This window comes from Centroberyx affinis, unplaced genomic scaffold, assembly GCF_046629955.1.
Source record: "Centroberyx affinis isolate AG114_WGS23_722 - 3 ecotype Tasmania unplaced genomic scaffold, CSIRO-AGI_Caff_v1 ptg007272l_1, whole genome shotgun sequence".
In the NCBI taxonomy this organism is placed as follows: domain Eukaryota; kingdom Metazoa; phylum Chordata; class Actinopteri; order Beryciformes; family Berycidae; genus Centroberyx; species Centroberyx affinis.
The window spans coordinates 9,323-27,500 of NW_027283675.1; the positions used below are offsets into that span (position 1 = coordinate 9,323).

Sequence of the window (18,178 nt, forward strand, 5' to 3'; positions counted from 1 at the left end):
AACGACCTCTTTGTTCTGATTGGGTAACCGTTTCAAGAGTGAAATGTGGAACACCACAGCCCGGCAGCTACAGGTACAAAAATGATGAGCGAACCTTTTCTAATATGGATTGTGTGGATTTAGTTGGCTACCGTGTGTTTTGATACTTTCATGATGTTTAGATAGCACATCCAACTCCTTTATAATCCAAGAGGCAAGGGAAATCCTATTTTACACCATATGGGACCATTAAATAAAAGAAGTAATTAGCATGAGCAGCAACAGCCAGCATGGCTGAACAAACGAAGAAAAGAGTGGTACAAGGAAAAAGAAACAGATTAATCACTCAGAGGAAGGCAAGCGTGCCAACAAAGAAAGTGACCATCTCCGAGCCAAAACTAGAGTGAACATTGGTGTTGCCCTGCAAAGATGAAAAGCACTCAGAAATAAGAAGGGATGAGGAGGAGTGGAGTGGAGATGGTTCTTTTTCTTTTGGACTGGTAGGTTTCGCTGCAGTTTAATAGCATTGAATGTCTTTAATACCATGTTGGGCCAGTGCCGACACTGACTATAAAACACCAAAGCAATGACTGCTCATCACCAAATAAAGAAAAACAAGAATCTCACAGATTATCTCTTTTAACAGCCTATTATCCCTGCTAATTTGCCTAATTTGCCAATAGTTCAATTGGAAAAATAATAATAAATAGTGTAAAAAAAGAATTGTGAAGTTATACAATCCAACTTGAAGCTCTGTTGCAGGAGCAAGGTAATTTCATATAAATATTCAAAAAAATATGTCAAGGCTATCTCTGCTCCGTAGTTTGTTTGATAGTTGGAAAAAAAGATAAATGGGGTGAGGAGGTTCCATATTTTTCAATCTTGCTCAGTGTTTCAGTGGCATGCCAGGGTAACCTGGCTATTGTCCATACTCTGGTTCAGCTCGTATTGGGCTTAATCAGTTTACATGGGCCTTTGATACCCTGCCATTGAGTCTTCCTGTTGTCATGAATAAACCAGTTAACAGAATCCTCCTCTTTGACTGAACCATAGCAGCTTACTTCTAATGCAGCGGAAACAACTGAGGATCCCAATAGTAATAGTAAGTAGGTCATTGCTTGCATGTTTTTGTTGACATCAAAATGTATCCATAAAGTGTGAGTTTGTCAGACAGTGAAAATCAAAGGTGAAAGCATTAAGATGTTTCCATGCCACAGTAACTAGTTTAATGTGAGAGTAAACCTCAGAGAATGAGGTTAACCTGGTTAATCCAACCCAGTTATGATGTTTACATGCATCAACCCAAAACCAGGTTATCTAAGGGCGTTTTCACACCTGCACTTTAGTCTGATTAAATCGGACTCTGGTTCGTTTTCCCCCTTGGTGCAATTCGTTTGAGCAAGTGTGAACACAGTAATCGCACTCGGGTGCAGACCAAAACAACCGCACCGAGACCCTTTAGAGGAGGTGGTCTTGGTCCGGTCCGGTCCAAACGAACTCTGGAGTGGTTTGTTTGTGGTGGGAACGTGATCCGACCTCGATCCGACCCAACTACCAGGTGTACTCAATTTACTCCGCAAGTTTGAGCTAAACGGCTCCTGTAGCCAGGTATAGCAGGTATAGCAGGTATAGTCAGTATAGCATTTTCAAGACGTTGCCTCGAAGTGCATTCGACATTCTGCTGGTACAGGTTTGCCTGGTATATTGCCAACATAATTACAACAGTTATGAGCAAATGCCAACTCTGCCGTTGCTCCATGTTGCATAGCAATGTGCACTAGTCCAGAACACAGGACCTTCTTCCTGTATTTACTTTCTTGTCCCGCCCCAGACACATCTGACCAATAAACGGAATGAACGTTCTCACGTGGTTTGTAGTGATGCATTTTGGTTCGCTTGGATTTTTCTCTGTGTGAAAAGAAACCGAACCAAGGGGAAAACGCTCCAAGTTTACAAACTTATCAACTGATTTGGACCAGAGCAAACGAACTATAGGTGTGAAAACGCCCTAAGGAACCGGAATTCTCTGTACATGTGAACATAGCCTGTGTGTGATGTGGCTCCACTCACCAAGTGTGACCTCAGCCTGCATGGGCATGGACAGGGCCGGGTGCTTGACCTCACAGCTGAACAGAGCCTCATTGTCCAGCTGGGGGTTGAGACTCCAGGTCAGCATAGCTCTCACCTCCATGGTGCCATCACTGGCCACCTGCTGACGATGCTGAAAGTAATAGAGCGGGTCGGTGCTCTGGACCCAGCGGGGAAACTCCCGGCTCACCACGGTCTCGGGGATCACCTCGGTGGTCGGGACGGGGTCTGGCTCCGACTCTAGCTCTCCCTCCTGCTCCACCCCGGGGCCGTCCTGGCCCAGCTGAGCTGGCTTTCCTTCCTGCTCCAGCAGAGACAGGGACCTCTGGAGCTTGGTGTCATCCAGGTCTCGACTCTTGAGCGGCTTGGAGCTCCAGAGCCCAGCTTGACCCCTGCCCCGGCTCTTTCTTAGGCCCAGGACCTTGCTTAGGTCTCCCATTGAGGAGGACAACTGAGCAGAGGGCACCACTTCAATAAGCTCCCCATCACGCTTGAAGTACACCTGATGGGGTACAAAGAGAGTTCAGCAAAAATCTTGGCAGTATTTCAAAAGATCACACTGATCTTATAGTAGAGGAACAAATCTCCAAAAAAGGCTTTTGTTTTTGAGATACCCCTACCCAAGGTAGAACAAAGCACAACCATGTTTTTTCATAACTTTAATATGTCTAGTTTTTTAAATGGATGGTTATATAAAAATATTTTACCGACACCAGCTAAAACTAAAACCCTGTGTGTGCACATTCCCCAAGAATAGAAATTGTAACCTTTATGTTAATTGCATCCTACTTAGGATAGTATGAAGAATATCACTTTATTTAATGTATCCTATGGAGAAACTAGGTAAATATTAAAAGTAGGAATGATAAATAGTAGGCTAAATGTCGTCTTTATATCATTGATTTGAATGGAAAAACAACATTAGGCTATATATAATATGGAGGACCCCAGTGTATTTCTATACTGTATATAATTGATTATTCATTTAGGATCCAATTTATGATTCATGTTTGATTTTTCCAATTCATTCAGTCAAATTTTTCAGTTACATCATTTGGAAAATATTGTGTCATGCAGCCTGTTGGCTCATATTAACATCATACAGTATATTGTCAGTGTTATTTAAAAAAAACAACATTAAAATATATAGAAAGAGTGTATTTAAAATGATAAAGAAATGTCTATTGAACTTGTTTGCATTAAATGTAGATAGTTTTTTGGCTTTAATCTATGGTTTGTGTCCTTCTCTCCACACATTTACACCAATAGGGCCCCATTGTATTTGTCTGTTTGAAGTGCTGGCTGCACTAGTTACCTGTTAGGGGCTGGTGACATCAGAGGGTGAAGTGAATAGTCAAATAACCTACTTTTATGATAAGATAACAGTCTTTGGTACATATAAATGAAATTCTTTGGTGATTGGTCTCCTTACTTTAATAATGACAGACATATACATACCTTTTGGATTTTTAATTTCCTATTCAATTTCCGCCTATAATTCATGTGTGTTTAAGTGTATACATTTCAAAGATGGACAAAGGTATTGATTAAATCTTTGCTTTATTGTATGCAATAACTGTCTGTGAATATCCAGTCCAAATTTGTTGACATTCTGATCATTATTTCCAGAGATAGATCTGATAAGGCAGATGCTGTCCCTTTTGGAGAAGCCTAAATTTTCACTATTTTCGGTTTTGGGGAGGATCCAAACATCAACCAAATAAACTAATTTTGCAGTAAAATATCTTTATACAACCATCCATTTAAAAAACTAGACATATTAAAATTCTGAAAAAAAAGGTTGTGCTTTGTTCTACCTCGGGTAGGGGTATTTCAACTTTTAGGGGTCTTAGTTCCTCTACTATTAACCGTATGGGGGGTTCTATGCATAGAAGCAGAAAAAGTAAATGTGTGATTTTCAAATGTAAACAGATAAATAATATTCACTTCGATACAATTACATAAAATATTAATTTGTAGTATTATTACCTGAAGACAAAAAACTACAACTTCCCACATGCATGCCTTGGTGCACAGTTTATATAGTCCCTCTTTCCTGCTTTTTTGCATGGCAGGTCATGATTTTACCATGGCGGCCCCTCACAATACAATATATACAGTATATAGGAGAAACACAGCTCACCACAGCTTCACTGTGCATAAAGTATGTCAAGCAATATGCTCACAAAAAACCTGCTGCTAGTAAGCGGTATTGGGACTCATGGAGGAGGACACACAAGAGATGCAGTGTTCCCCATACATAGGCTCATTTGTGGCCCAAAAAATAAAAAGTTGGTCAATTTATAGAAATGTATCTAAATTGATCTCTAATGTGCCTGATGTGTATCACGTCATGCTGTCATTTGGCGATGCACAGAACAGTAGACCAGTAGCATTCCACTCAATCCCACAGAGCCTCCCGGTGTGAAAATGAATGTTCTACAATTAAAAAAAATAAAATTCTACAATTTGGTCCAAACTTGCATGTGTTAGTAACGTATTTGTAAACAGTAACTTGATAACACATATGCTGCCCTACAAACTTTAATTGTAGGTAACTGTAACGGTAGGAATTGAATTGAATTGAATTGAATTGAATTGAATTGGACTGATTTGAATTGAAGTGATTTGAACTGAACGCGCTGTGGGCCTGTACAGGATCTGTGCTTGTTTCTTTAATTCAGTGCATGTGACAAGTTACATTACATCATTCATAAGAGAGGTTTTGAAGAGAAATTATGTCTTACTCTGCAGTAAATTGTACTAATGGATACTTTGAGGGTTAATCTCTCCAGTTTTTTCAGTAAGTAGATTTAGATGTTACTTTGCTGCATCCCAAGTTAGATAGCTAAATAGTGGAATAAACATTAGCTTCTTCACATCGATTGATGTTCTGTTCTGTCATGTCATGTCATGTCATGTCATGTCATGTTCTGTCATGTCATGTCATGTCATGTCATGTCATGTCATGTCATATATTATTATTAGGCTACTTGTTTTGCCAAAGTCATACTTGTTAATGTATATATTACATCATCTGACCAGTATGGTAAAACCTTGGTAAAAATTTGTAAAATTGTAAAACTATATTGTAAAACTATATTTTGTGTAAAAATATACTTTGTACATTGACATTACATTGCTATGCTAATGCACCCAACCCCCTACCCCAACCCCATCCCCATCTAACTGTCAGTTGGAGCTGGAAGTTGTGTACTTGGGCACCATAGAACTGAACGATGTTTTCTTTTATTTGTCTTCTTTTTATTTTTATATTTTTGACATCCAGTTTTGACACTGTACATCATGCTACTATACCCTAGTGAACCCCAGGGAGAGTAGCTGTGGCATCATGAACAGCTAATGGGGATCCTAATAGTAAATAATAAACAAACAAATAAACAAATAATTAAGCTAGTGAGCAGCTGATCTTCCCTGGGAAGAGGAGCTGGAGGTTGTGCAGCTGGGCACCTTATAACTGGATAGAATAATTGCTTAGAATAAATTGTTGTGTGACCAGTGAAAGACCATCATCATTATCCACCACTACCACAACAATCAAACGCAAGGCAGAGATTACACCGGTCACACAGAGTGCTGTTAAACTGGTAGTCCAATTTATTGTTCAGTAGATAACACAGAAAAAGGAAAAAAGGGCACAGATCGCTCCTCTTGTTTGTCTTGATTTTTTATAATTGACCTGCGTGTTTTATATATAAAAAGTTTTTTCTACCATGGTATAAACAATTTTGCATAGAGATGGACTTCTTTTGCCTTTTGCTGTTTTGTTTTGGTGTTTTTATTTTTCTGTTTCCCTTTTCTTGGGTGGGCATGTCCTCCCGAAAATGTGTTTTGGTATATTTATATTTTGCATATTTGTACATGGATGAATTTGAAGTTATAGGACCCCATGGGGCATTTGTATACTGTAGACTTGGGCTATGTCTTATATATATAGCACTCACCTGAAAAAAATGTTTTGCTTGTTAGTAATATCAAAAGGATTTTAAATGTGTACGATTGCAGATATTGTAGTTGAGGGAATCTTGAATGAGTATGGGATCATGGACACAGCTCAAACACAGCTGTGGATTATTATGCAATCATAGGCTGTATTTAAGCACTATGTCACTTTATGATTGATATGTCTTGAGAAAGGTCCTTGTGACTGAAACGTCGACTCTTTTTAATAAATCAATGCAGAGGTGATAAGTGTGTGCGGGAATTGACTTTTTTTCTTTGGACTTTTATTGTATCACTTATGCAACTGTCCTCTAATCCCCTAGATATTAATTTTCCAATACATTTTCCAAGAGGTTATGGGGGCTACAGGCCAAGGCTTGCTCTCTGTTGTGAACAGCTATTTTAGTTCAAACTTTTAAGCTCCTGCAGGATTTTCAAGCTGTGACATTTCTTTCTTTGATCACTCTGATGTTGAAGTCCTCCAGTGGTGCTTCCAATTTCATATTTTCAATGAAGGTAGGAAGGCACCTCCCAGACTCAATCAGGATTTATCAAAGCAATTTGAGTTTTTTTCCGTGAAGCAATTTCGACGGAGGCTTTCTCATCCTCCTAAGCAACCAAAAGCACATAGCAGCGACAGAGAGTTTATTTTAATGGAGACTGAATCTGTCAAGAGAGATTAAAGGTAAACAGGCTCCATCTCACCATCGGAGCTGGCTTTCCTCCTGTAACAATGCAAACCAGAGTGAAGTTCTGGGCCTCATAGCGGCTGAACGGAGCTGGGCTGTCCGCCGCAACCACTGAGATAGACTTTGGAGGTACTGCAGAGAAAAGTAAGTTAACTTAACACAAACAAAACCAACACATGCAAAAAAACACTATAATGGCACTGACCTTTCAGGCCTTTTAATCGTTGTTTGACCTCAAACCATAGATGACTTTTTTAATGAATTAACTGGCTTTGGTACACTGCTGAATACAGTGCTTAATAAACAGAGAGCTAATAAATCAAGGCCGATTTCAGGCAACTCCTGCAATGATACTATTATAGTCAGTGTGCTCTATCTAAATTTTTCCCTTTTTTTTCTCTGAAATTCCTGGAAAGTTTACTTTTTTAGTGATGTAAGGTGTATGCAGGACACTTGTGACGTAAAATGTGTTCAAGAATTTTGTGTCAACCATTTGAAATAGTTGAGACCCTCATGGACAAACTAAGTACTTGTATGAAAGTAAAACCCATTATGGAATATGCTTGTATATGTATATATGTATTATACTGTTACTGTTACTACTAAGTCATGAACTATCAATGCTTCCAAAATAACATTTAGAGGATAAAATCGTGAAATAATGCATTTTACCCAAACTTTATACAAACATCATGTAAAATTTCAATATTGCACTGTGTTTAACAGATTGTTCGTATGGTTGTGTGACATTGCTGGCCAATCCATGTGTAAATAAATCATAGTGGTTTTATCAAAACATAGTTGTCACATGCTTGATGCCACAGGAAGCGCATGAAAAAAGGTCCTTGTGGTAGCATATGCTCTGCCTTCTGTCCAATACATTAAACTTAAGCTAAAATTAAGCTTTAAAAATATGCCAGTGAAGTTAATAGAAGTGAAATGATTTAGCTGCATCAACTCAAGTGCATATTTCCCAGGTAGGACGTAAAAGGGATGAAAGGGATAGTAGGAGATTATTTCTTCAGTTTGGTAGGGGAAAAAATGACAAGATTGAGGTTATTAATTGAAAATGTCAGGCAAACAAAATGAGCTGAGAACAAACGATATAATGTCAATCTGAGGTAGTATTTTGTGAGTACGAACTGTAGGTCCTGCTTCAAATTATTGTTTCCCTCCATCTTCAGTGTTCACGTTGTTTTGTTTACATCCACAAAGTAGCACGTAGCGCTGGCTGATATGACGTCCTCACTTCCTGTTGGGGCTGATGCTGCATTCCATTGGAAGTTGGAGTCAATATTTCCGAGTCTGTGTTACCGACTTCCGATCTAAATACGTTCCAGTGCGTCTGCTGGGGAAAACACCCTTTGCCCACTAACGTTAACGTTAGCTATCTGACGACGCTCTAGCAACATTAGTAGGCTAGTTCATACTAGTAAAGACTTCTATTTAGTAACGAAGCACAAGTCAGTTGAATTAGTAACACGTTTTCATAACCGTTTTCATAAATGACATATCAAGTAAAATCAAGTTTTATTAAGTACAAATTGATGCAAAGGGAATTCGGTTTACTTACAATCTCGGAACCCATCGTCTATCGGTCTGACACCGACAACGTCTCATATGCAGATATCTGTTTATAGAGATTAGCCGAAATGTCGTCTGGACCTAAAACACCTACAAAAAGTATCAATGTTTGTGTATTGTGTGGAGAAACGTTCGACTCTCTCAAGTCCAACTCCATTCTCGTGTCTCAAGTTGCTAATCGGACTGTAAACAATGACCGGTGCACGGAAGAGGAAGTCTTGGCCCGGATGTCCGCTGGCTACACCGGAAACCCCGAAATATTGGCCGTCGCCCCCAGAGTCTAATCCTCGTCAGACCGATAGACGGTGGGTTCCGAGATTGGTTTACTTACTGCTGTGACGTCAGCTGTTTATGTCGGAGAACTCGGGCGGAATGGATCTTGCCCGAATTTCCGACCGGGAACTCCCGACTTCTGTTGCACTTTTCCTTGTCAGAAGTCGTTTTTCTCTGAGTTCCGAGTACAATGGAATGCAGCATGAGGCGTTTACGTGCAACGTCCGACCCGATGTGTAGGAGAGTGGAGTGACCAGGCAACTGAAACAATGATCGGCCAATCACCAATGACCTACATTATCGGCTGATTATGATTGGTGGTGCATTGATCGGTGCATCCCTAATATAAAGTAAAGTTGTGTGCAGTAGTGTGAACATCCCTCTCCTTGCCTACCTATGACAGTGAGGATGATGCTGCCAGACGCTAGAACCACCTTGTCTCTGGAGGCTCTGTCGTAGATCCCTACATGGCACTCGTACAGGCCGTCATCCTCCATCTGGACTTCAGGAAGCCTGTTCAGTATATGGTAACAAAGATTATAGGGGATTTTTACTTGTACTGTAGGTGAGACCCGGGATGGTTGTAACACTTTCGATTTCTCCAATCAGGAACAAGTTACGAATCACCTGATTTACTCTACACATGCTCAGTTTAGTCCTTATTCCTCATGTGAGGAAGTAGCACCCTGTGGCAGACACAGCCAAGTTTATAAGGAAAAAACTAATTTTGAGGTAAGAAAGTAATTTTTTTTTACTTCATTTATTTTTGTGATAGCATTGCCTGCTTTATGGTTGAATTCATCAAACTTAAATCACGTTAATTATGTGTCTATGTAGATATCTTTCATGGAAGTTGTTTTAGCTGTTAGCTGTAAGGTAAGCTAGTTCATGACTACAAGAGTGCAAGACAAACAAGCACAAACACACAAGCAGACAAACACAGACACACACACACACACACACACACACTAATATTCAGTTGTTGAAGTTGGTGCACATTTGCACATTTTGTTCAATTTTATTATTATGTTCAAATGTCTGGCACTACTATGACTGACAGTAACTAACATACTTGGCTCGCACACACACACCAATTATGTTAAAAAGTAATTTAAGTGTTGAATAAAAAGCTTTCAATATCTTAAGTTTTTGTCGTAATCCTTATTTCACAATGTTACATTTCACCCCAGGCTATGCTACAACTAACCCGGACTATGGGGTGAAATGTAACATTTCACTCCTTGTGTTTGAGACTCTGTGTTACAGAGATAACAGCTACACCATTTAATAGCAGACACATGTAACTAGTTTGTATCACATTTGGAACGCACTGGCTTAAAAGAGCTCCAAGATGCAGACAGAAATGTCAAAAATGTTACAACCATCCCCGGTCTCCCCTATATTTTGGAAGCTGCTGGAAGTTGACTTAATAACCATTTACTTTTTGTGCAGCAGTTGGTCTGACCACCAAGTGTGGACTTTCAACATAGCAAATGCTGTGATAGAGTTGTTATCGATTCAATCAAGAGCAATATCTTTACCCCACTGAGAGTAACTTCTCTTGTACAAGAGGAACCTTCACTAAAATACAGATAACAATGTACTACTTCCTCATTGTTGAGCGAGCCGTTCATTCAGGTTCTCGAGTTTCAATACGTACTTAACCCATATCCTGGGTACTCAAACTCGACTCAACATGGAAGTAGTAAGCCTATCGAACGCTCGAGATGCTACTCGTCTCGGACGGCTTGCAGATAGTGATTTGAAAGTGAAACTCGAAAACTCATATGAACAGCTCGCTCAACGGCTACTTCCTCAAAGAGCAGGTTTGAAAGTGTGATGTCTTTGTTTGTTAAGGTACATGGCGATCATTCAATCGTTTAATGAGCTTTGATGAAAACTCAAACCAGTACGTACCATGAGTGATTTGTTCAAAATGATTCGTTCGTTCTTTTTGGCCCAGCACTACTTTGAACTGTCCAATAAAGGTGAAAATGCCCAAAAAAAATAATCAAAAACAAAAAAAAAACGTTTGCAACAGTACACCACAATATCTCACCGGACAGTTGACTGGTACACCAGGTCCTCTCGCCTGCGATTATCCTCCATGTGGGAGTAATTGGTGTTGTACATGGCATCATAGGTAAAGATTTTCTGCTTGGCACTGCCTCCTTCTACCACCTGTGAGGGGAGTGCAGATAAATGTCATTGATAGATGAAATATACCACCCATAACCAGGGTGAAATAAAGTTATGAGTCATTGCAAACTACAATCCTTCCCACATCTATTGTTATCTATGGAATTCATTTGAGCTGATTTGAATAGAAATGGACCTCCATCCATGTTCTAAAGCCCCAGTGTGGCTGAAATAGTTTGTCCTCAACAACCAGTGCACTTGCTTTAGTTTGTACACTTTTATAAGGAAGGCTGGGTTTGTATTGTCCCATTTAGAAGTTTGAAAGTGAAGATTCTCACTCACAGACAGCTCTTCAATTTAATCTAATTTTGATGTGAGCGATTCATTAAACCTGTAGTATCTCAACAGTAAACAACCTTGCTGTCTGTGCACTGGGTTGGAAAAGGAGTACTTTTTTTTCCTCCTCCAAGAAATGTGCACTTTGATTTGAGTGACAGATTTTAATTAAAGTGTTGATGAAACACAACTACATGTCATGAGCTTCTCAAAATCGCAAGCTCCAGCAAATAAACACTTGGTTTCAATTAATGATGCTCAGGAGGACACGTTACTCCACATTCAGGCTTAAATCCTCAATCCACATTCTCTGTCAAGAGCCGGTCTCCTGTGGCTGAACAAGGAATTACAACAACACAATTGTTTTGATTCACCACTTGCTTGGAGGCCTCGCCCTCCCACACCCACTCTACTCATCTCCAAGTTCAGTCTAACGCAGTCTAGTCTTTCTTGGCTAGTCTATTAATTTTCCCACTGATCAACTTTTCAAAGTCTCATAACTCGAAATTTGGTCAAAAACATGTGCATGTGCAGTTGGTCAACAGCCGAAGAAGAGGGTTAAGTGCATGTGCAGTTGTTGACCAAATTCAAGATCTGACTTTCTATCGTTCATTCTGAAAATTCCAGACATTTTCAGTACATATAAACTATGTGTCACCAAAGAAGATGAAGACAAGTGATTCCCTGCTGTGAAATTTTGGTGAGTAACCAGTTTGTTTTGACATTTTGAGACTTTGAAGTCAACATAATTGACATACTTTTGTCTTAATAATAACACCAAATACACTAAAGGTGTAAGGGTATGGATGGGAACCAATAGGTTTAATGCATATTTCTCTTTGTTGTATTTAATCCTGCCTATTGAACATGACCAATGCATCTTGACTGGTAGCTTATGTCAAGTCCAGGATTCCTGGGACAACTTCTAAATCCAAGATGGAAAATGTTGCATTTTCTGGAAAAATATTAATCCCTATTGTATAGTATAAATGGTCTTTTCATTAAGCAGGCAGCTAAACTTGCCTGTGGTGACTATCTCATATGGAGTTATATTGCTTAAATTTTGATTTCTGATTAGAAAGTATGTTTTATGGCCATTTGAAATTGGTGGTGGTACCATTCAACAATAACAGTAACATTTTACTTATATTGTTGATTAGAACACACAGTAACACTTTACAATAAGGGTCAATAAGTTAAGGGTTAGTTAATGCTTAATAAGGGTTAGTTAATGTTTAATAAGCATTAACTAACCCTTAATTAACAGTTAAATAATGTGTCATTTACTAATGGTGTTCATGTTAACTAAGGTATTAATTTATACATTATTTAATAGTTTATAAAGATGACTTATGAATAATGTATAAATTAATACCTTAGTTAACATGAACACCATTAGTAAATGATTACCAGACACATTAGTTAACTGTTACTTAATGTGCCCTTATTGTAAAGTGTTACCAATAACAGTAACATTTTACTTAAATTGTTGATTAGAACACACTATAAGTCATTATACACATCTGAAGCATACTATAGTTACATAATAACTGCATCAAAAAATGTCATAATACTCTGTAATGCATCGCGAATCTAACATGAGTAGGTTATGAGACGCATTACAAAACCATACAGGTTTTCACTTCCAGTGTAGACACACTAGAAGACAAAACGTACTGTATGACAGTAGAGTAAACGGTAACACTTTACAATAAGGGTCACTAAGTTAAGGGTTAGTTAATGCTTAATTATTAAGCTTAATTATTAAGCATTAACTAACCCTTAACTTAGTGACCCTTATTGTAAAGTGTTACCGACTAAACATCAACACACTACAAGACAAGATGTACTACATAACAGTAGACTTAACATTAACAAACTACAAACATCCATTTAAGGCTAAAGGAGGAGGGAATTTCATCACCGTTTCAACCATAGAACGAGGGAATTCGGCAAGTAACTGTTATTGCATTAGGTTCACCTGTGCGCTCACCCGAAACCACACAATCTCTCGGAGGTTGCCATCTGTTCGGAAATTGCACTTGAGCGTCACTGTGTCTCCAATGACAACAGGAGGGAGGGGCTCAATGACGACAGTTAAATAACCTGTTGGAGAGAAAAGAATTTGCTTACACGACTTATTACATTCTATATGACTTTAACACAGCAGTGTGGAAATGCGATTTGAGACTTGAGTATTTTTTTTTTCTGAATTTTTAACCAACTCACAGGAAAGCATTACTGGACTTGATATATGCATTCAGCAACTGACACTTAATCACACTTACTCCCACTTATCAGTTGTATGGTCTTTTAACTTTATTCCTACTCTTTTATGGAGATGAGAGCAAAGTCAAGGTGGATTTGTACTTCAAATTTGAACCCTTTCAGAAAAACTCCACAAAAACATACAAATCACATCAATACGTCATAACATCCATACATCTATGCATACACTCATGCTGAACAGCTTGTCAGGGGATCTTAAAAAGCTGTAGTCAAGTGGGCTGTCTTGGTATTCATAGCAGCAGCACACTGATACTGTGAGAAAATCAAACCAAAAAGTTTAAATTACTGTGCTGCATTGTATGGGCATTACCTTGAGTTGCTAGTAGCCCAGAAATGCAAAGTACATTGCCAATATCAGTGTTAAAGCATTTACGGGTGGATTTTTCCTTGAAATACTCTCAGTAATGCCGTTTTATTCATTGACACTTTAATATCTGTAAGAAATAAAATGAATACTGTGTCTTTTTATATGAATAACACACTCTGTTCTTTTGTTCTTTGTTCTCAGAGTAGAGCGTCTTTTTTTCTCTACATACCACGGTGAGGTAATCAGTGCATGTATGCGTGCACGTGTGCTATATATGGTTATGAAATGATTTTGAGTGTTCTTATAGGTGAATAATAGTTTATGCTATTCATACGTGTGTTTCCGTGTGTCCCATATTAGGAGAGGTTTTTGGCTTTGAGTCAAGAAATCTGAACTGTGGGTTTGGCTTTATGCCGAGATTTATATTGTTGTTTACTCAGGTCTATATAAGTGGACCATCTCCACTCCTTTCTTTGTCACTTCTTTGTTGCTTGTCTGGAACACTGAACTGAACCATGCATGTCTGAATAAAGAATCCACGGAAGACTCTTTAACCTTTGCTCATCCAATTTGACCCACAAGGGTGAAGCTTATTTTTCCCCTACATATCCCTTACAAAAAAGCAAGTTGTTTTTTTTTGTAAGGGATTGTGACTACCTGCCATGGAGAATGTGTGATTAAATTAAGCAGGAATGTACAGCCAGTCGATCCATTTCTTGGTCCTGTATGCTTCGCCGGTGGTAGTAAATGTAATAGGAGGAAAAAGATACATTTTACTCTTTTATTATCGCAGATTAGATTAGTTGTTGCTATTAAACCAGACGTGTGGTGTGTGGTGCCGGGGTGGGGGAGGGGGGTGGTCAGCTGGGAGATTTCTCTGTTTAGGGTGGATGGATGGCACTATTTTATTTTTATTTTTATTTTTATGATGGCGGAATGTATTTCTCTTGTTTCTGTTGAAAACCAATAAAATTCTGAAAAAAAAAAAAAAAACAGACGTGTGTGAAATAAAAGCTAGCCTGCCTACTGAACTCATACACAGCTCATATATAGCACAGATGCACTAATCCCCTGCACAGTCGTTTGAGAACAGGACCAACACTATCTTCCCCGCCCGGGGTATTAAAGATATGTTTGGACTTATGTGGCGCAATCTGTGACGTTAATGCACAAATGCATGCTGAGTTGCGATGCATGAAATAATTATCGAGATTACGCAACGGCGAGCCTGACTTAGTGTTTATGTTTGTGTTGGGGTTTTGGGATTAGCCACCTGAGTTGAACCGCTGCCCTCTGAGCGATAAAGTGGGGCCGAAAGCGAGCCTGCTGAGCCCATCACTTTGCCCGGAGGCAGTGTAATCTGCTGTATCATAATGGACAGCCCCACCCTCCACACCATGACGTCAGGCAGCCTACAGATTATTTTTTCCCCATGTTTTCCCCCTTAATCCCCCTTCCAGCTTTTCATCCAAAGAGTCAGCCATTTGCCAAGCTCTGGTCTGGTCTACACACACACACACTCAATACGGCGGACAGATTACCACATATTTGAATAGCATCGAAATGACAAAATAAAAGCGGTCAGACAAGATAACTGATTCATAATGTAGTTTGTAAACACCAGAAAGCAATCACTGGACTGAGTCTAACAGAAACCATGTATTGGAGTTAGATTACTGCTACTTAAATGAGATATTCAGGACTGATCCCACTGTCCCTGCAGAGCAGAGATGTAGCCTCGGAGAATGGCTGCATTTGCCTTACTTGAAAACATAGAAGAAGAAGAAGAGGGGCAATTCAGTAGCTTGTGTTGTCAGATTACACATACAAGCTGTTCTCATAGGGGGCTACAGTGTTTCTTATTCCATTTCTCCTGTTCCCTTCCCCACGAGAGATAAAACTGGCTTATCTGAGCCACGCTTCTCCTCTCTTGGTGAATTCCTCCCCGGAGAGAAAGGCAGAGCGGGCTGGCTGCTCCTCAAATAAGAGAGACCAGACACACTACATTAACAGCAAGTGGAAAGGGCACAAAAAAAAAAATTTCAACCGGTCCTGCTTCATGGTGTATGGATGTCCATCAAAATGAAAGCTGCTTTCTGCGGGGGGAAATAACTAGAGGATCACCTCATGTTAATACCCTTCTTTGATCACAGAGCCCAGTTCCATATTCAGAACAACTACCATGACAAACATCTGTCGTCCGGCTAACAAGCTGTGAAACTTCCGGCCAAAACCTCCTCCTAAAAAAAGAGAACTCGCATATGATATTCCTTTGATCTTTCTAACATCAGCAACTGTTTCCCAAAGCTAGAGAACAAGAAAACTTTGACTCTATTCTGTAATCCATAAAGAGGCAGAATGTGGAGCTGCACAACTGACACTCTCAACTTTGTGGATTCATAGTGTTTTAAATCCAAGTTCTTTTTTTTTTCAATAAAACATCAATAAAGCTCCAGTGAATACTCACAAAAATGCAGATTCTCTTTGGTTTGGGATGTTGCCTGGTTGCCTTCCTTGAATATACATGCACTGTTTTTTTTTTATTATAGTTTTAATAGAAACTCTATCTCCATAAAATCCCCCTGGATACGGTCACTGTGTTCACTGTGTCAGTCATGGGTGTCTTAGCGCTCTGGCTTCCAGCAGTAGGAGGGATTCATTCATGATCCCAAATCTAGACTTGAGGTGCCCAAGATCATAGAAATAAAAATATGCGAATTTTGCTTCGGGGGGGGGGGGGGTTAAAGTCCATGTACTTTGTTGGTGGTCTGAATAGCGAGCAAGCATTTAATCATTTTAGAGCACAGATTACCTTGAGCAATACGGGTCAGAGTCAGACAATGGGCTTTATCCCTCGGGGGGGGGGGGAAATCAATCTCAAAACAGCGTTGGGTAACTATTACTAGATGACATCTCTTGCAGCTTTTAAGCCGCCGTCACCAAGCTGCAAAAACAGTTGATGTGACTCTCTCTGTGTGAAATCTTGAAAAAAAAAAAAAAAGAGCCTGATTATCCATAGGGAAAAAGCCTGTGCAGTGGGTTCATTTAAAACGCAACCATCAAAACCCGTCAAGTAATTTGCGGTAAATCAATGGGAGTAATGAGTCGCCCTCAAGTCAAGCATGATTACGTTAATCGCACTGTTGACTTCAGCTTGGGCATTTCCCAACAGCCACAAACCACTAATGCCAAGGTAGCGAAAGATGATAGAAAGTTTTGACGTCAGCATCCAGCAACTTATGAAAGAAATGAAAGAAATGCATCAGGATGTCTGTTGTAACCAGTGATGTCATGATAGCATCCACAACTTATGAAAGAAATTATAGAAATGCATGAGGATGTATATTGTAACCAGTGATGTCATAGTAGCATCCACAACTTATGAAAGAAATGAAAGAAATGCATGAGGATGTATATTGTAACCAGTGATGTCATAATAGCATCCACAACTTATGAAAGAAATGCATGAGGATGTATATTGTAACCAGTGATGTCATAATAGCATCCACAACATATGAAAGAAATGCATCAGGATGTATATTGTAACCAGTGATGTCATAATAGCATCCACAACTTATGAAAGAAATGCATCAGGATGTCTATTGTAACCAGTGATGTCATGATAGCATCCACAACTTATGAAAGAAATGCATGAGGATGTATATTGTAACCAGTGATGTCATAATAGCATCCACAACTTATGAAAGAAATGCATGAGGATGTATATTGTAACCAGTGATGTCATGATAGCATCCACAACTTATGAAAGAAATGCATGAGGATGTATATTGTAACCAGTGATGTCATAATAGCATCCACAACTTATGAAAGAAATGCATGAGGATGTATATTGTAACCAGTGATGTCATAATAGCATCCACAACATATGAAAGAAATGCATCAGGATGTCTATTGTAACCAGTGATGTCATGATAGCATCCACAACTTATGAAAGAAATGAAAGAAATGCATGAGGATGTATATTGTAACAGTGATGTCATAATAGCATCCACAACTTATGAAAGAAATGAAAGAAATGCATGAGGATGTATATTGTAACCAGTGATGTCATAATAGCATCCACAACTTATGAAAGAAATGAAAGAAATGCATCAGGATGTCTATTGTAACCAGTGATGTCATAATAGCATCCATAACATATGAAAGAAATGCATGAGGATGTCTATTGTAACCAGTGATGTCATAATAGCATCCACAACTTATGAAAGAAATGCATGAGGATGTATATTGTAACCAGTGATGTCATAATAGCATCCACAACTTATGAAAGAAATGCATCAGGATGTCTATTGTAACCAGTGATGTCATGATAGCATCCACAACTTATGAAAGAAATGCATGAGGATGTATATTGTAACCAGTGATGTCATAATAGCATCCACAACATATGAAAGAAATGCATCAGGATGTCTATTGTAACCAGTGATGTCATGATAGCATCCACAACTTTATGAAAGAAATGAAAGAAATGCATGAGGATGTATATTGTAACCAGTGATGTCATAGTAGC

The 18,178-nt window shown here is 39.0% G+C and overlaps 1 protein-coding gene across 1 annotated transcript in view; it reads right to left on the reverse strand.

Moving 5' to 3' along the window:
• Nucleotides 1–2,049: 2,049 nt before the first annotated feature.
• The window catches only part of LOC139639428 (immunoglobulin superfamily member 21-like), a gene marked incomplete at its 3' end in the record, with an annotated part of 16,580 nt that continues 451 nt past the window's right edge, over nucleotides 2,050–18,178 (reverse strand). The window contains exons 2-6 of the mRNA XM_071513519.1: nucleotides 13,045–13,157; nucleotides 10,636–10,757; nucleotides 8,971–9,089; nucleotides 6,736–6,851; nucleotides 2,050–2,569 (exon numbers count right to left, since the gene is read on the reverse strand). Coding sequence (XP_071369620.1) covers nucleotides 2,050–2,569; nucleotides 6,736–6,851; nucleotides 8,971–9,089; nucleotides 10,636–10,757; nucleotides 13,045–13,157 — 990 coding nt within the window. The remainder of the gene's footprint in view (nucleotides 2,570–6,735; nucleotides 6,852–8,970; nucleotides 9,090–10,635; nucleotides 10,758–13,044; nucleotides 13,158–18,178) is intronic.